Source organism: Sinocyclocheilus anshuiensis, unplaced genomic scaffold (assembly GCF_001515605.1).
Source record: "Sinocyclocheilus anshuiensis isolate Anshui unplaced genomic scaffold, SAMN03320099.WGS_v1.1 scaffold2806, whole genome shotgun sequence".
NCBI classification, from domain to species: Eukaryota; Metazoa; Chordata; class Actinopteri; order Cypriniformes; family Cyprinidae; genus Sinocyclocheilus; species Sinocyclocheilus anshuiensis.
The window spans coordinates 290290-309180 of NW_015542896.1; the positions used below are offsets into that span (position 1 = coordinate 290290).

At 36.6% G+C, this 18891-nt stretch overlaps 1 protein-coding gene across 1 annotated transcript in view; it reads left to right on the forward strand.

The window, feature by feature from the left end:
* Window positions 1-18891, forward strand: part of LOC107694693 (DENN domain-containing protein 5B-like) — a 42528-nt gene that overhangs the window by 8500 nt on the left and 15137 nt on the right. The window contains exons 2-7 of the mRNA XM_016494388.1: window positions 4275-4334; window positions 7725-7834; window positions 10222-10933; window positions 12946-13133; window positions 15653-16213; window positions 16347-16578. Of these exons, the coding sequence (XP_016349874.1) occupies window positions 4275-4334; window positions 7725-7834; window positions 10222-10933; window positions 12946-13133; window positions 15653-16213; window positions 16347-16578 (1863 nt within the window). The remainder of the gene's footprint in view (window positions 1-4274; window positions 4335-7724; window positions 7835-10221; window positions 10934-12945; window positions 13134-15652; window positions 16214-16346; window positions 16579-18891) is intronic.

Below are 18891 nucleotides of genomic sequence, written 5' to 3' on the forward strand. Positions count from 1 at the left end.
AGCAGGCAGAGCCAAGCTAGTCCACAGTTTACTAAACGGTGGCAACCTCTTAAAGTTATTCTCGACTCTGTTGGATTGACTGCTTTGATGCGTTGCAATACGGTAGCGCATTGTTTTGATGCTTACATCAGAAAAAAAAATCTTTTGCTTTTTATTTATTTAATCATTTATTCATTTATGTCATTATTTCATATTTCTTTTTAAGCAAGTACCAGATAATGTGTGTCATCATGTCACAAAATGTTTTTAATAAGACTGAAACTGTAGGCTATTTAACAGTGATCACAATTTAAGAAAAACATTAGGCCGATTAATTAATTTCAACGGTTATTCAAACAACGAATAAATTATATAGGAAAGTGAGCAAAGAACATAAATTTTATAGTATCAACGGAGCTTTTTGAAGACCTGCACTCCCGCGGGACCCAACGCAACAGGGTGCGGCGCGGGACATCCCTTGATGGGCGAGTGTGGGTGCGGGCGGGAAGAGACTCGTGTGTGTGTGCGGGATGCGGGAGAATAAAATGATTCGCGGGACTCCCGCAAAATAGAAATGATCTAAACATAAAGTGTCTAAAACATATAAATTGTTATTTATCTGTTGCACAAAAGCAAAAAGAACACCTAATATTAACATTAAAATTAATGACGTGCAAGCTAGGCATAGATTCTATTTATAACACGTGTTTAAAGGGTTGCGCAATGTAGCCAATCATAGACTCAGCTGTTGATTTCTGGAACGCAATGGCCAATCAGAGGTGATTAAGTTAGAATCTACTCACCACAGTGCTGAAATTGTGTGCTCAAGAATCCTCTCATTTTAACACACGAAGTGTAGACACTGTTAAAAAAGATTAATTGTGCATATATTTATTGTGTTATAACACAGCTTTATGAGATCGCTATTAACTGAGATGTCAGCTTTTAGTGATAATAAAGGAAGCGCACTGCTCGCGTTCTGCCATGCCAAACTATGCACGCAGCAGCCTATGCTTGCTTTTCTGTTAAAAAATAACAGTGGTGATTGTGAATGTTGATGCTTAGCCTAAATAAATATTTTATCGGGAGCGTTTATGCTGGTATGTTGTGGAGCTTAGGAGCTGTTACAGAACCATTTCATGTAAATTTCTTCGATGTACTGAAAAAAATCTATATAGATTACTTTTTTGCGGGCGGGAGCGGGGCAAAACATGAATGTCGCAGGCGGGAGCGGGACCAGATAAGATATATTTCTGCGGGAGCGGCAGTGTTGCCAACTTAGCAATTTTGTTGCTAAATTTAGCAACTTTTCACACTACCCTAGCAACTTTTTCTTCCAAAAGCACCCAGCAACAAATTTAGCAATTTTTTAAATGTATTTGGCAACTTTTGATAAGTGACTCAGACAATAAAAAGGCACACATTTTCCATCCAAATTACACAAAAAAAAGGAAACCAAAGATGCCTAGCAGTACACACATCACGTGTAACACATAACACGTGAATTGGGTTAGCTGCTATTTGCAGTTGTTCAATTTAATAATAATAATTGAATAATTGTTAATTTGATACACTTTGTTAGTAGCTTGTACTTGCGACTGTTGAACAGTTAGTACGCTGTAAGAAAAATGGAAAAGATACTTGTAATTTTCCAGGACATTATCCATTGTAACCCTGTAACCCGAAAACACAATGCGTGTTAAACACAATGCGTAATATAAAATGCAGGTAAAAAACCAATACGGAAAATTCTTTCATATTAACATAGTACTAAATTGTGCCCTATTTTTACAGACTTTTCTTAGAGTGTAGCATACTAACTAACTACTAATACACTGCTTAAAGCATAATTGTTCAGAATGTGTGGTATTACTAGTTTACTTGCTATTAAAACACTTAAACTGTAATCATTCAAAAATGTGTAGGTGTTCAATAATTCAATGTATTTTAAAATACAGTTATTTATATTTTAATATTATATTATGCATATAATTTTACAAACAAATCTAAATTAACATGTATAAAATATATATTTTTGCTGAGATTTGATGTTGTGACAATTTTGTGTCATGATTACGCAATGACTTCATCGCGCAATAACATCACAATGTCATTTAGCAACTTTTAGCAAGAAATCAACCTTCCTTTAGCAACTTTCTCTGAAAATTAGTTGGCAACACTGATATGATTTGTCAGATTTTGAAAATTTAAAGTGAATGTAAACACACAAATTGTTTAGTTCTCAGTGAACTTTGACCTGAATGTCTGCTACAGGCTGATATGAGTTACACACAAATTATCTTGACAGCCTTGTGTGACTTTGTCATGCCCTTAAAAAGTCAGCTTTTTGTGTTGTTTGTGTGCGTATTTGAACAATTGTTCCCTATGTTACAAGGCTCTTTTCTTAATAAAACACTGGTACCGTCTCATTAAATATCTTAAAGATGAAAGACTCTCATCTTTTGCTACTTATTCCATCCCTTCGCTTGCTTTCAACTCGCATCAAGCAAATTAAAGTCATATTTGTCCTGTGAAATTTCAATACCTAACCATGTCAATGAATGGTTTTCTTGCTTAACTCTATGATGCAGTAAGATAAAACATTGAAGTTTTGACAAGCCAGGACTTGTTGTGGATTACAGCTTTAGTAGATATGTTATGAGTCTGACAGTGGAGCTGTGCCCAAACCCCGCGAGAAGGAAAATGACCTCAATGTTTCGTGCTCACAATGTGCCCGCTCAACACTTGAAACACACACACATATATAGCTAGAGCTCAGTTACGTAACGCTGTTGAGGATGGACAAAGGCTCTGCAGGAGACATTGTGTGCCGTCCCTTGCTCTTTCTCTGTCTTCCATCAGCACTTTTAAAATGAATAGTGCTCAGAGCAAGGCCAGTGATTTTGGTCTCTGAAGCTCACACATCCAATACTCGCTTCCACTGCTGCCAGGGGTTAATGGAGAAAAAGTTCTGTTTTTATGGACACGTGGAAAAAAATGCTGCGCCGATGATTTTGATTATAATATGTATATGCAATACACACACTATAGAACTTGTTGATTAGCGTATTGGCACTCAAAGATACTGTAAAGAGATACCATGGTACAACAAACATGGTGTGGTCCTTTTTGTTGGAATTAGAAGTAGCAGACTTGCATTTAACATTCACCATCTTTGGAAATGTGTGATATGGGTTAATTAAGTGAGGAAGACTTTGGCAGGTGCTGGATTTAACAGATTGCAGAGGTAGTTAGGATCTTAGGTGAGTTCAAAGATTTGATTCATGTTTGATTCACGTTCAGCCAGCAGTGACGTTTGTTCGAAACACACAGGCTGAGTCATCCTGTAAATACCGTTCATAGCACTGCAGACACAGCAGTCGCTTCCTGTGTGGGTGAATCTCAAGAACAGCACGTCTGGCTTGTTTTTCTCTCTAAAATAAAATATATATTTAATTTTAATAAAATAAACCTATTCTTAGGACCATTTATTTATTTATTGCATTTTAACATTGTGTACATGACATTAAGTATATTACTTAGCTGATGTGGTATGTTTTGTTTTTTAGGAATCATTATTATTATTATTGTTGTTTATTTATTTATTTTTAGTTTATTACCCATAAAGTACTGGGATATGGATGCACATTTTTATTTTTTTATTTTATTTTATTTTTTTTATTTTATTTTATTTTATGGCAGAGAGGGGAGAAAGGGTAATTATTTGTTGTCCTATATATAGTCTTCATATTCTTTATGTAAAATTTTTGCCTTTATTTATAGACCCAAACATGTTTTTGACAGGGTTTGGGATTTTCATAGGTGTCTGTTAAATGTCTTATGTTTAAGAAATAGATGAAACATGCATCCAGTTTTGATGATCCATACTATTTGAGGCCAAATTGAAGATGACTTGCTAGCCAGGCATTGAAGGCTGTGTGTGTATGTGTGTGGGTTGCACATGTAGATATTTCTTAACCACCTCGTTGTGTTTCTTTAACACCCACCAATAAGATATTCTTTGAGTGCTTGCAGGTCATGCACAACGTGATGTCTCTGTCCCAGCAGAGAGAGTGGCCTCCAGTCAAGCTGCTCGCCAAAGCAGAGGCTGTGAAACATGTCTCACTTCACCTCCATCACTGCCCAGCCTGCAAAATAACACACACAATGTCTGTGTCTGCAAAGCCATTGCACTTTGGATTCAGTCATGCATCCATTTTGTTTGCTTCTCCATTTCTGTGTTTGGTTTGACATTTTTGCTTTTTGTTTGTCTGTTTGTGTGTTTGCCATCTCAGCTTTGTACCAATGGCTAGAGGCCGATCGTCAGGGCAGGGACCCAGAAGCCGTGGCAGCAGGTAAACGTCATCATTAACTCCCTCACTGCTAAGCTTCCTTAAATTTCTCCATTTTTATTTCCAGTCCTTCGTTCTTTTGGCCCTGATTACACCTGGTATTAAGATCCACCTCAAATGATTTGATCTCAAGTGGTCAGGCAAGAGAGATTGCTGTTTAAACCTCATATTTATATGCTTCCCAAATGTATCCCCTGTGTCTACTTGTATAGACTTTGAGGGGAGGGTCTCTGATTCTGTAACTAAATAGGTTGCTTACTGCATCAGTGCATTACTGCCTAATGGATAAAGCTCAAAAAAGTGAAAACAATCACCAACAACCAAGCACTTCTCCCAAATATTAAACTAATCACAAAATCTCAAAATTAATATCCACATTTCATACTGTACATTTTAATATTGTGATTTAAATTCACTTGTAATTAAAATGAGTTTAATTATTTGAAGATTTCAATTAGAATTTTATAGATAATTTAATATAACTTTATTGTAATAGTTATTGATTAAATGTATAAATAAATAATTCGTTTTAAATGATTTAGAAATTAAATTTTTGGAACGTTTTGACATGTATTTTTATTTTATTTTAATATTTTAGAATTTTATTATTACATTATATAATGTTATATTATTGAATAAATCATAGTATTTTATTTTTTAATAATTTAGAATAAATATATTATAAGAGTTTAATATTTTAATATTATAGAATTTTAATGTTATAGAATGTTTAATATGATTTTCATATTTATCAGTCAAATGTGTAAATAAAATAAATACGTTTAATATCCAGAATTTGGACGTTTCTGCAGTTCTGTGTAAATAAATGTATGCACTTTTTGTGGTTGTGTAGTTATTTTGTTTTGAAGCTGCTTCTAACCATTTTAAAGCCCTCATTTTAGTGTACCATTTGCTGTCCGAGATTAATATTTAATATTTAGATGAATATTTACCTTTATAGAATATATACAGATGTAATGTGGTCATGTGTTTTGACTACCACTTGACTTGACTGGACATATTAAGAACACATTAATGTGAATTGCAACCCATTTTGTTTCTGTAATTTGATGTATTTCTGAGGGAAATGGGCTGTTCAGTTAGGAAAAATGTACGGGACTTCATTATATCCATCAAGGATTGATTAAATGGTGCTACATATCAGAATGAAGCAAGACGGAATACCAAGTGTAAACGGGGTCATCGTTTTCATTTAGCTTTCAGTCCTTACTACTTCCTCCCTCTTTTCCTCTCGTTCTCTCTCAGTTTGCGATATGCATCATAGTTAAATGTGGGTCATTTGCCTCAGCTTGTTATTTTAAATCGGTTTCTGTTCTCTTGCAACACTCACTGTCTCTTACTCCCTCCCTGTCTTGTTTTTCTGCTGTTCTCCTGCTGTTCCTGCTATCACTTCATGGGGTCTTTCTCACATGTATGCCTGCGGCCTCAGACTCTCTCTGTTATAAAGGGCTTTAGTAGATTTCTCCTCCTCCCTGTCCCTTCCTGTTAGCTAATGCCCAGGGCTGTCTGTCACACAGTCTCTCCTGCCAAATCACCGCTAGTTCACCCCACAGCACAGACGCACGCTGTAAAAAATCTTCATACATGATGACAAAACATGAGCTAGATGGTTAATTCGACTCTATATTAATTACCTTGCCTCATTCAGAGTGACTGAGTGCTGTTTTCATCTCAAGAATGTACTTGTAACATCAATATCATCAGTTAGTTGTCTTGTTTATCTTTTCATGCTAACTGCGCGCTCTATCTAGTTTGCTTCACATCCATTCGATTTAAATCTCTGCTTTTTAACTTTCATCAGATCCAAATCCTGCATGACATACTGTCTGCTCCTGTAATCTGCACTGTTGTGGCATTCATGGCACTGTAGCGAATCAGCTCATAAGGGAAATATGAATAATTAATCATAACTATTTCCAATCTATGTTCCAGCTTGTGTTTTGCTGTCAAAGCTATGCTGTTTTCATCTAACACTGTGGGCTGCATGTGTCGGCCTGTTTGAGACACGCTAACATGCACTGAGCCAGAAAAGCAATTGTGTCTCATGAAACTGTTGCATTCATGATGGTAGAAAGCGACACATAATAAATCTTGAAAGCAATAACTAAAGTATTTTTTCTGTGAATGTATGAGACATCCGATTCAGTAGCTGCTATAGGGAAATAATAAGAATATCAAAGTGCAGTAAACAGTAAAAACTTCGTGCGCTACAAACTAGTGTGTTTATGATTAAGATAATACATTAAAATAATATTGTAAAAAATACCAGTTTGCAGTTTCAAGCAGCATAACGAGCTGTTTTGTACAGCTAAAAATAACTGGAAGCGAATGACACCGGAAGCCAGACACATTAAATTTTATAAATGGCCACATCTGTTCTAACTTGAAAAATAAGGTGGCTAACCAAAGTATAAAACTTAAATATGAATAATATTCAATATTATTAAAGCAAAACCACAAACTATTAATGTAATTTCCTGCTTACGATTCACTAAAATACATTTTAAATCTCAAAAAAATTATATCCTAAAGATATTGTGTGTATATATTAGAAAAATATTTATATTATAGTAACAATTAGTATACTACACTGTTTTCAGCATCAGTTTTTGTACATTTACTGAAAGGTTTTATTTGATCTTTTTTTATGCATGTATGTATTTATTTATTTATCTATCTATCATGACTCGGTTATAACATTCTTATTATGGGGTGTATGAGGGGGAAAATGAATGCTGCTGATCATGGAGAACAAACCCAGATGTGGGTGTGAGTATGTTAGTGTTGAGGTTAGAGGGTGAGGAATCCTGCTCAGACCAATACTATCCCCTCGCAGACAGCTGTCGTATCTGGGTCACATTTAAATGGTAAATATGAGTGGATTATTCTGTCCAACGTACTTGAGAGAGTTGTAGTAATCATGTCACAGCAATGTTTGTTTTAACAAGTTATTAAGCTATCAAAGGAAGGTGTGAAATTGTGCGTGAAAATTGTGAGCAATATGCCAGATTTTTATAAACCGAAACTGTTGAAATATACAACTAAGTAAACATCTTACAGAAAGTTTCATCACAACTAAGTAGATGTAAAGAATGAAATCCTCTGCAACTTGTTCACATGCATGCCTCCATAACGTACCGTCCTCTCAGAAGGCCTTGAGGTACACAGTTTAGTGGCAAATCCATGAAACCTTTATCAGTTTAATGCAGTGTAACTGAGACACATGACAAACCTCTTCTTATATACGACCATGAATAAGAATTCAGACACACTTATAGCATAGATGCTTTTGCAATTTAAAGCTTATGAATATTTTAAAAGATGTTTCCAGGCGTTTACTGTCCTTAATACCTATTCCTTTCCTCTCTGCAGGAGAAAACTTTGATCAGAGCCCCCTCAAAAGGACCTTCAAATCCAAAGTGCTTGCTCGCTACCCAAAGAACATCGAGTGCAACGCATTTGACCAGGATGCTGTTAACATGGTAAGTGACTTCATTACTTGACACTTTTACCTGTTTGGTTTACACCTTTGATTTATTACCTCCGGCAGTGATTTAAACTGTTTTTTTTTTATATCATTCTTTTGTTTTGTATCATTCTATTTGTTTTGCACTTGTTTTGTATAATTATTTTGTGTTTTGTTTCATTCTTTTGTTTTAAGGTTTTGTTTTTTTTTCACTCTTTTTGTTTTTGTATCATTCTATTGTTTTGTTTTGTTTGTTTTGAGTTTTGTATTGTTTATTCATTATATATTTTATTATTCTTGTTTTGTGCACTTGTTTTTTTGTTTGTTTTGTTGTGATGTTGTGCTTTTTTTGTTTTATTTTTTTGTTTGTTTTGTTTGAAGTGTGTTTGGGACATGTGCCTTTCAGAGCATGCTGAGGCTTGATGACTAGGGTGAAATTTTATGCCAAATTTATCATATCCAACACATCTAAACTTGTTTGATTTCTGTTACAAATAAAGGTTCCCACACACAGTCTCACTGTTTCTCATATTAGTCATAAGATAGATCTGTATCTGCATTGATTTGGAGTGCCATAATGTGTACATGTAGACTCTCACTTAGGGCTGCATGATAAATCGCATGCGATATTTAACGCGCATCTTGTCAGAAAGTCGGTTCCGTTATCAGCGGAAATATCGCATGCGATTTATCGTGCAGCCCTACTCTCACTCATTCTGTAGTTGCATGCAGTGATCAGCTGAAGGGTTTGTTTTATTGTCCCAGAGCATGCAGAGGTAACGAAAACCTCTGACCTATCGTTCCCGTGATGCAAGGTCGTTTTTTCCATCAGCAAACGAAAACGGATGCTTAGTGGTAGTGACACCAGCATCAATTATTCAACCCAGGCTCTCTGCTTACGTCGGCATGGAAACGGCTCATTGTGTGTGTTCTCGCTCTATAAAGGAACACCTGAAGTGTTCAGCGCTGCCAGTCATGATACTATCACATAATTTGAGGGGAAAAAAAACAACGTTATGATGTTTCTGTTGAGTCATTTTTAAGGCCAGTCTCTTATCTGCAGAGATTCGCACATAAAAATATCCACCCACACACATTAGAAGTGCTTGAATGACAGCTTGCAATCGCAGAACGCCATTTTAGTTCTCAATCCTCCAAGGCCTGGATAAAATTCCCGTAGAGATTACTTTCATTTTTCAATTCCACTTCTAGCTAATCTTCTTTCCATTCCTGCACTCTTTTGTTCTCTGTCCTTTCTCTCTCTCTCTCCCTCCATTTCTCTGTCTTTTCAGTTCTCTACTATTTCAGACGGTGCACGAATGACACTTTATTTTGGTGACCATGTTAACTCATAATGCATGTGCAAGCAGCACGGTGCTGCGTAAATAAGAGCGAAACGGAAGCATAGGTGCAAAAGTGTCCAATTTTTGCCTTGTGTAGTCTAGGAAACGTGCTGAAAATGTACTGTAAACCTATTTGTCAACACAATATTTTGCAATTATAATCTTTTATGTAGTAAATAATAAAGTGAAATGCTCACCTATAGTTTGAAAAAATGCAAGTTGCATGCATGCAGACACTTTCTGTTTAGTAAATCTGTTTGAAATAGGCTATACTCTCTTCCTCTTGTACATATTTTGCATATATCAGTTGTGTGTGTGCATCTTTGAATCTTTGCATGTGTCTGTTTATTAAGTAGATGTCAAAAGAACAGTTAAAGATCAATGGTTTATCATTACGCCATCCAGTTTAAATCAATGTAGTCAGGTCAAATGCATTTTGGAGTTCAAATCATACTGCCACATATGATATAGAGGGTGACTGAAATGTTTCCTCCATCTAAATGTGTGTAAAATCTTGAGGAATGAACTGCATGTCTTTAACATTGAACAGCCAACTTATAACTTGCCATTTCTCACTGTACTTTCATTAAAGTAATGCAGAGTAAGAGGAAAAGCCATCATCCAGAGCATATAATGTGATTGGCTGTCTTTATTCTGGCGCCAAAAACCTCTTCAAATAAAATAATAATAATAATAGTAGTAGTAATAATAATAATAACAATAATAATTACTCCAGTTCATAAGCTCATAAACTTGTATTTATTTTAGTTTGATTGATTTTATTTAATAGCTGGAGCTAATGTTGGAGATCATATATAACAATACACAGCAAACAAACATAAGTCTAGGAAAAAAAAAACATGGTACTGTTTGTTACTTTTCCTGTGTTCATCAGAATTTTTTTTTTCTCAGCGGAGTGCTACGGTTCACTTCGTTTTATGCTGTTGTAGGAAATGTAAACAGTAGACACCCTGCATATATCAAATTGCACAATGAAGGCAGCATTAAGAAATGTGTAGTTACTGAAGCAATAAGTAATTTTCTCTTTCTTTCTCTACAGCTCTGCATGCCCAAAGGTCTGTCATTCCGAACACAGCGTGACAGTCACACCCCACAGTTCCACTCTTTCCTCATCACGAGAGAAGACGGATCTCGCACTTATGGTTTCGTTCACACCTTCTACGAGGAGGTGACCAGCCCTCAGATCTGCTCTGCCATGCAGACGCTACACCAGATGCACCAAGCGGAGCATAATGAATCTGCCCACAACTGCCCTTCATCATCGTCCTCATCCTCCTCTAGTATGGACTCTTTAGCCAGCAGCCTTGATGAAGTTGAGTCTCCCTCCTCAACTTCCTCCTCACAAGGGGGCCGCACGAGCTGTGGCTGCTCTGGCGAAGGCTACGACTCTGTTCGCGACACTCTGTATGTGTCCAAAGCTATGTGTCTAATCACGCTCATGCCCTTCATGCACGCCTGTAAAGGTTTCCTTTCCCAAGTACACCGTGCTGTCATCTCCCATCAGCCGCCCCCACTTCCTTTGGAAAGCTACATCTACAACATCCTCTATGAAGTACCTTTGCCACCGCCCGGACGCTCTTTAAAGTTCCACGGAGTGTATGAACCTATCCTGAGCCAGAGGCCTGGTGTCGGGGAGCTGCCGTTGGCTGATTTCCCACTGAGTGAGGCCTTCCAGTTGTTGGGAGTGGAAAATCTGGTGCAGATTTTTACTTGTGTCCTACTAGAGATGCAGATCCTCCTCTACTCACAGGGTAAGAAACCTAGAATTTTAGCTTAGGAAATGTGGTTTTTGTTTTGTTTTTCCATTTTGTTTGATCTTGTTTGTTTGTGCCTGCCTAGTCCAGATTCATCCACTTTTGCTGGCTTTCATTTAGTTTTGTTTCAGTTTGGTTTTGTTTGCTTTCGTTTGTTTTGTTCATACTTGTTTGGTCACGCTTTGTTTTGTTTGCTTTCCTTTGGTTTTGCCTGTTTGCTTGGCTTTGTTTTGTTTCATTTGATTTCGCTTTAATACGTCTTTTGTTTGGTTGTTTAGTTTTGTTTGCTTTCGTTTGTTTTGTTATTCATTTGGTTTCGCTTGGGTGTGTTTGCTTTCGTTTTTTTTTTTTTTTTTTTTTTAATTCGGTTTTATTTTATTTTATTTTATTATTTGTTACAATTATTAAATGATAAAATAAATAAAAAATCTGTTTAGAAATAAATATATATTTATTTATTACAGTAATGTAGTGTTTCCAAATAATATATAGACTTTTTGGACTTGTAATGTCTTATTATCTAAAGATTAAATGTCTTAATGCCACAATAATTTTGTGGTTTAATTAATGAAATACAGTTTTAAATATATTAACCGATTGACAATCCCTACTTTTGGGGAAGTTGTGGCCTAATGGTTAGAGAGTCGGACTCGTAACCCAAAGGTTGTGGGTTCGAGTCTCGTACAGGCAGGGATTGTAGTTGGGGGGAGTGAATGTACAGCGCTCTGTCCCACCTTCAATACCATGACTGAGGTGCCCTTGAGCAAGGCACCGAACCCCAACTGCTCCCCGGGCGCCGCAGCATAAATGGCTGCCCACTGCTCCGGGTGTGTGTTCACGGTGTGTGAGTGTTCACTGCTGTGTGTGTGCACTTTGGATGGGAAAAATGCAGAGCACTAATTCAGAGTATGGGTAACCATACTTGGCCACATGTCACGTCACTTCACTTTATGTCACGTCACTTTTATATCAAGCTTACAGGCTATTTGTGTTTGAATTTGCACCCCTGATGACTTAAGTCTTGACTGTATGCAGATCAGTTCATCTCTTATTTAAGCATTTAAATTTGAGTTCTGATGCTGGGAAGTGCATCTTTGCTGGTCCTATGATGTGGAGACTGAGTGAATGTGGAGGAGCCTAATGAATATTACATTACCCTGCTGCAGCACATATGCTTTTCAGCAAACACAAGCTGATACACATGCTAATGAATTCCTCTGACTGTTCTCCATATAAACAAATGATGAGATTTTTATGAGAAACATCTATTAATAATAACATTGCCCTGTTTTAGTAAGTCCACCATACAGTATTACGTGATAATTTGCCTTTCATCTAATTTAACTTGGATCCCAAGATCCAAATTGAACCATTGTCACGTGCCAAATGCAAGTTGAAAGGACTTTGGTTAATTAAAACAGGTTTCAACATAACTCATAGTTATGATCTTCACTGATGCGTTTCATTTATGTTTGCAAGTATAGTAGGGAAAAAGAACTAGATAATTAACTTTTATATTGACAAAAAATTATATATTTATACTAGGGCTATAGGGCTGTATTTATACTAAATTTAATCTTAATTAATTACACAATGTGGTGATTAATTAATCTAATTAATCACACATCATATTTGTCAGAGGAATTACCCCCAAAAGCCATTATTATGTTACATGAGAAAAGCTTCAAATAGACATTACAAAAAGTAGCTTTAAAAATAAATATTTTAGGATTGAACCTTTATTATTTATTTTTTAAATTTATTATTTATAATTGTATTTATTTATTTGTTTGTTTATTTTTTACTGTTATTTTTCCATAATACTGAATACAGTTTAATGGATGTTAAGACATTTAAGGTAAATTTTATTTAAATAATTCACTTGCTAGTGGCAAAAATTGAATTTTAAAGCCTAATTTCAACAAACTTGTATAATGATTTCTTATATTAATTTATTTTGTCAGTTGAAGTTGTGTTGATATTTTTTTCTTTTGTCTGTGTACGTCTAGATTACCAGAGGCTCATGGTGGTTGCGGAGGGAATCACAACATTGCTGTTCCCGTTCCAGTGGCAGCATGTGTATGTGCCGATCCTTCCCGCTTCTCTTTTGCACTTCCTGGACGCCCCTGTGCCGTATCTCATGGGCCTGCAGTCCAAAGAGGGCACGGACCGCTCCAAGCTAGAGCTGCCTCAAGAGGTAATCTGCACAGACCTGCACATTCACACATTTTATCACTGCCTCTTAGAAATCCCTGAGATGTGGACGCATCCATCAAGTAGCCTTTATAAATTTGGAGCCGGATTGGTTTGTGACGATGGGTGATCTGCATATGAGAACACCCTCAATGCCTTTAAAAAGCACCAGAGGCCTTTGCTGAAAATAGCCTAACCAGTATGAGGCTCTTCTTTTGCAGTCCTTGTTTCCCTCTTATTTCTTCGAGGGATACAGGAATACAGTGCTTCCATGTTTGACTTGTATCATTAGCTTCAGAGCCTTCGTTTCTTTGTGTCGTGCTGTATCAGAATTCTTAGCAGAGGTTAATTATTCATGGTTTGTCCGTCTGGATGCTGCAAGGCTACCCTACATCCTCATCCCTAAATCCCATTTTCCGTAACTCAACATTCAGTTTCCCTGCTATGCATTCTCTTTGAAGTCACTCTGACCCAGAAAAAAAGACTAATGACAACGAGAGCGAGACCGAAGGGGAACAAGAGAGGAGATGGCTCATTTTGGAAAAGCAGCATGGGTTTCCTTTTTACTGCATTCATTTTTGTGTTTCTGTTTGCTGTTTGTGTATATAAACTAATGTTTCAAAGTTTGGGGTCTGTAAGATTCTAAAATATTTTAGAAAATCTCTTATGTTCACAAAGGCTGCATTTATTTGATCAAACATACAGTAAAAAAAAAAACAGTAATATTGTTAAATACTGTATTATGACCATTTAAACTAACATTTAAAATATTTTAAAATGTTATTTATTCCTGTGATGGCAAAGCTGAATTTTCAGCATCATTACTCCAGTCTTCAGTGTCACATGATCCTTCAGAAATCATTCTAATATGCTGATTTAGTGCTCAGGAAACATTTGTTGTTATCAATGTTGAAAAGAGTTGCGCTTCTTAATATATTTGTGAAAACCATTATATTTTTCAGGATTCAGTGAATAGAACATCCAAATGAACAGCATTCATTTGAAATGGAAACTTTTGTAGCATTATGAATGTCTTTACTGTCAATTTTGATCAATTTAATGCATCCATGCTAAATAAAAGTATGAATTTCATTCTTTAAAAACAAACAAATTTGAATAGTAGTGTAGAAACTCTAGAAATAATACTCAAATAAAACTCATTTAAATGCACAGCGCAGACATATTGAGTAATATAATAAATGATAAAATGATATGATTATTTACACTTCGCCTTATCCACCAGCTTTTTTTCACTGACCTTGTTGCAGGGCATTTTGGGATTGCTGTTTCTGTAGTCATCTCTTGAGGCTGGATTCTGCTAATATGCTGCTCTTCTCTCAACAGTTTCCTTGTCCTTGCTTCCAAACCACAAAAACAGGTTGTCTAATATGTCCTTGTATATAACAGCACTCTGAGGATGGCTCACAGTGACATTTAGTTAAATGATTATGCTTCAGCTCCTGTCCATTGTCTTTGCCCATTTCAGATCAGGATTCTTCTGACCGGGAACAGTATTAAATGAGTGTTGGATGCGTGTATGCAGTATAACACAAACGTACATGTGCACAAACCTGTATGCCCACGCTCATGTTTTTGTAGCAGTGCAAAAGTAGACATTAAAAAAACTACATATAAAGAAATCTGACACAAATTTCAAAATTATATACACTCATATGAGATGAAGACAGTTATAAAAACGAACCCAAATTGTTAATTAATAGGAAAAAAGATGTCATATTTTTATTTAGCTAAGTCAAACACATGCATGCTGGCCTAAATGCTTCTTTCTGACAGGCTGTCAGCATTGTGGCCTGACAGAACGGACAGTTCTGCTTGACTGATTTATTTTTACAGCAACAAGGTCACGCTCACACACTCTCTCTTGAGGGCATTTTCACTGCATGAGCTGCACTGCATGTGACTGAACAGCAATGTGTCACACAGTGAGATTTTGGATGATACACTGGATTGATTTTCCCTAATTCCAGATATTGGGTTTGGTTATTAGGTCAGTACAGCTGATGATATGCTATTGCAGCTTTGGGTCAGTGCGTGTGTGTTTGAATACTGTAATTTCCCAGCATGGATTTGTGTTTTGGACATGTGCTTTGTTTGGCACATCAGAATGAAGTTGGCTTATAATGTAATCTTCATGTTAATGTAGCGATTATTTGGCTAGGTTATTATTATTATTATTATATTACTATATTATTTTTTTAACCGAGATCCAAATTGTCTGCTTTTAAAACCAAAATACACGCAATGCCACTCATTGTTTGGCCACACATTTTACTTCAAAACACTCTTGTTTGTCATTGACCCATATACACAGACACGCAAACATCAATTTCCTTTGTCACAGCATTATTGGTTATTGTTGAGTTATACTACAGGTTGAAGTATAATTACACAAAAATCAGCCTGATGACATTTAATAAAACAACTTGAACTCTTACCTTTTCAGATTGAAATGTGCGGCTTGAAGCGTAAATGTTAATTCGCATGGCACCTTTCTCTCCTCAGGCGAACCTGTGTTTTGTTGACATTGACAACCACTACATCGAGCTGCCTGAAGAATTCCCTCAGTTCCCCAACAAGACCGAATTCATCCAGGAACTCGGTGAGGTATTGCTAAGTTTTGGTCTGTCTCCTGAGGGGGCCAACACCTCCCCTGAACCAGCTGTCAGCATGCAGACCTCCACGCTGGAGAAGGAGCTGAAGAGCACATCCCTGAGTGAGTTAGTGGATGACAGGAGGAACGGAAACCTCGGTGGAGAGGCGCTGGACGTGCTGGAACTTCTTCAGGGCAACCCGACTCTGGAGCGTCTGCAGGCTCTGGCCAAAAGGACTGGGGTGAAAGTGGCCCGTTTGGAGGCATTGGCAGCAGGGGAGGAGGGTGTGGAAGGAAGGTCTCCTGCTGAGGAAGAGGAGCTGAGGAACGCTAAACTGAACGTGCAGCTGAGGGAGGTGTTTGCTGCGCGCTTTGCGACAATGTTTGCAGACTACGAGTCGTTTGTGATTCAGAACTCTCCAGATTTGGAGTCCTGGCTGACCAATAGAGAGCAAATGCACAACTTTGACAAGGTAATTGATATGTTACACACTTTAAGATGCACAAAATATTAGCAAAACAAATCCGATTCTTGTACCAAAGTTTTCATCAAAAGTTTCAGAAGGTACATCCATTTCTGAGTTCTTTCATTTGATTTCTCTTCAGGCCTCATTCCTTTCTGATCAGCCGGAACCGTACTTGCCCTTCCTGTCGCATTTCATCGAAACGCAAATGTTTGCCACCTTCATCGACAACAAGATCATGTCTCAGTGGGAGGAGAAAGAACCCCTCCTGCGAGTGTTTGACGGACGCATTGAGAAGGCCCGTCTTTACAATGTTCGCGCACCCAGCTTGCGCTCATCTGTTTACCAGAAATGCACTTTTCTCAAAGAATCAGGTAAGAATCATTGAGATTTATTTCTCATAATATATTTTAAGTAAAATGTGCAGAGTGTTTAAGTCAATAGTTTAAGCCATTTAAAGTTTGATTTTACCACTCTGTGCTACTTTCAAAACATTGCTCAACAGAGCAAAAGTGGAAAAAATGGAAAAAGTTGCCCCAGAAATTACACTCTTCACCTTTTAAGTAACATGACATCAAAATTTACACTATTTACTTTCTGAATTTGTTCAAAATGTCATTCCAAAGAAACTTTTTGTATGGAGTGGTAAGGTATGGATGACTTCACAATGTCATTGTGACGAGTGGGGGCTGGGCCGAGAGCCGTGGGAACGGAGCGAGGCCGGTGGAGTCCAGGCCTGGTCCTCTCTCGTCTTTCACTGTCGTAACTCCTCCTTTTATCCTTCCGGAGCTCCTCCGTGGGACTCGAGACCGGTGAGTGGTGCAGGTGTCGCTCATTATCAATTACTCCACCGGCCTCGCTCCGTTCCCACGGCTCTCGGCCCCGCCCCTACTCGTCACAGTCATCAATTCCCATAGGATAAAAAAGTCCAACCATACATTTCATTTTGTTTTTCTCTGTTGAATATCTTATTTCACTTGAATACACACTTCTGTTCTAAAGTTTGAGGTCAGTAAGATTTTTTTTTTTTTTTCGTTTTTGAAAGAAATTTCACCACAGCTGTATTTATTTGATCAAGAATTCAGTAAAAACAGTAATATTGTGGAATATTATTACAAATTAAAATAGAGAAGTTATTTTAAAATGTAATTTATTCTTGTGATGCCGTTACTCCAGTTTTCAGTGTCACATTATCCTTCAGAAATCATTCTAATATGCTGATTTGGTGCTCAAGAAATATTAATTATTATTTTCAATGTAGAAAACGTGGGGAAAAAACAGCATTTATTTGAAATGGAAATCTTTTGTAACATAAATGTCTATACTGTCACTTTTGATCAATTTAATGCATCTTCGTTAAAATAAAAGGATTAATTTCCTTCAAAAAAAAAACTTTTGAATGGTGGTGTATGTCACATTACATGGGTTAAAAGGAGTGCGGTACCATTTTATGTTGATTACATTTTGAGGTCTTTGAATTTATTTTTTTTACTGTTGGGTGGTTTGTTGTTTTTAGTGTTTTTTGTCTCTATAAACGGATTCGGAAATCTTTGTGTTTTGCTGCATTGAAAAAGTCTTCTCATTTAATGACTTACTGAGTTTTGTGCAATCACGTCCTCAGCAGAGCACCTTTCATCATTCTTTTTCTGAACCGATGGTTATTCCCCAGTCATTGCTCTGTCACTACAAATTGTGTGTTTCAATTTTAATGAAGCCTGTAGAAAAAAAAAATGCTGCTGATTATGTGCCCAGATGATTATAGAGAGTGACAGTTCAAGAGGGCGGCTGAGGGGCCGAGGAGACGGGGGGGAGAAAGAGAAACAGCAGAAGTGGTTGAAAAATGAGGAGAGGAGCACAGAATGAAAGAACTGAAGAGTGTCTTCAAATGAGTCATATGAATGGATCGCTTTTGAAAGGCTGCCAAATGCTGAAAAGAAAAGAACGGGTGCCTGGCGCTGTATTGTGCTATCTTGGGAAGCCTGTGTGTGTATGTGTGCTGAATATTGTTGAGTGTGCGTCTGCTCGCTAAGCCCTCAGTACCATTGTTAGGTCAATAACCTCTTGTCACACTGAAGGTCACTATTAATGGATGCTGCTGGCTTAAAAAATGTGCTTCTGAAATGGCACACTGCCCACAGATGCCTTATATGAGTTGCCCAACATTTTTGAAAACAAAATGCAATATGGAAGTGATGACATTTGATTGTTATATTTGTTGCACAGTTAAAATGCTAGGCAGTAAATGACTATGTTAGCATGAAAACAAAATTTTAATTTATTCCAATTTCTGGAAAAGAATCAATGAAGCTTTCTCATTCTAATGCACTTGTACAACTACTGTAGCCACTTCATTTTTCCTGTCAGGCTAATAAATAATAATAATAATAATAATATATTATTATTATTATTGTTATAGCATTGTTTTTTTAATTAATAATATAATAAGATAAAAGAATTATAATTATTGTTCTACAGTAATACAATTATTATTAATTATTAATTATATATTTACATTATTTATATTATTATTATTGTTATTTTTAAAGTCCCTGCTCATAGTTCATTCTTAAAGTTCATGTGTAAAATTATTATTATTTATAAAAACTGTGCAATATACAGGTGTATCTCAATAAATTAGAATGTCGTGGAAAAGTTCATTTATTTCAGTAATTCAACTCAAATTGTGA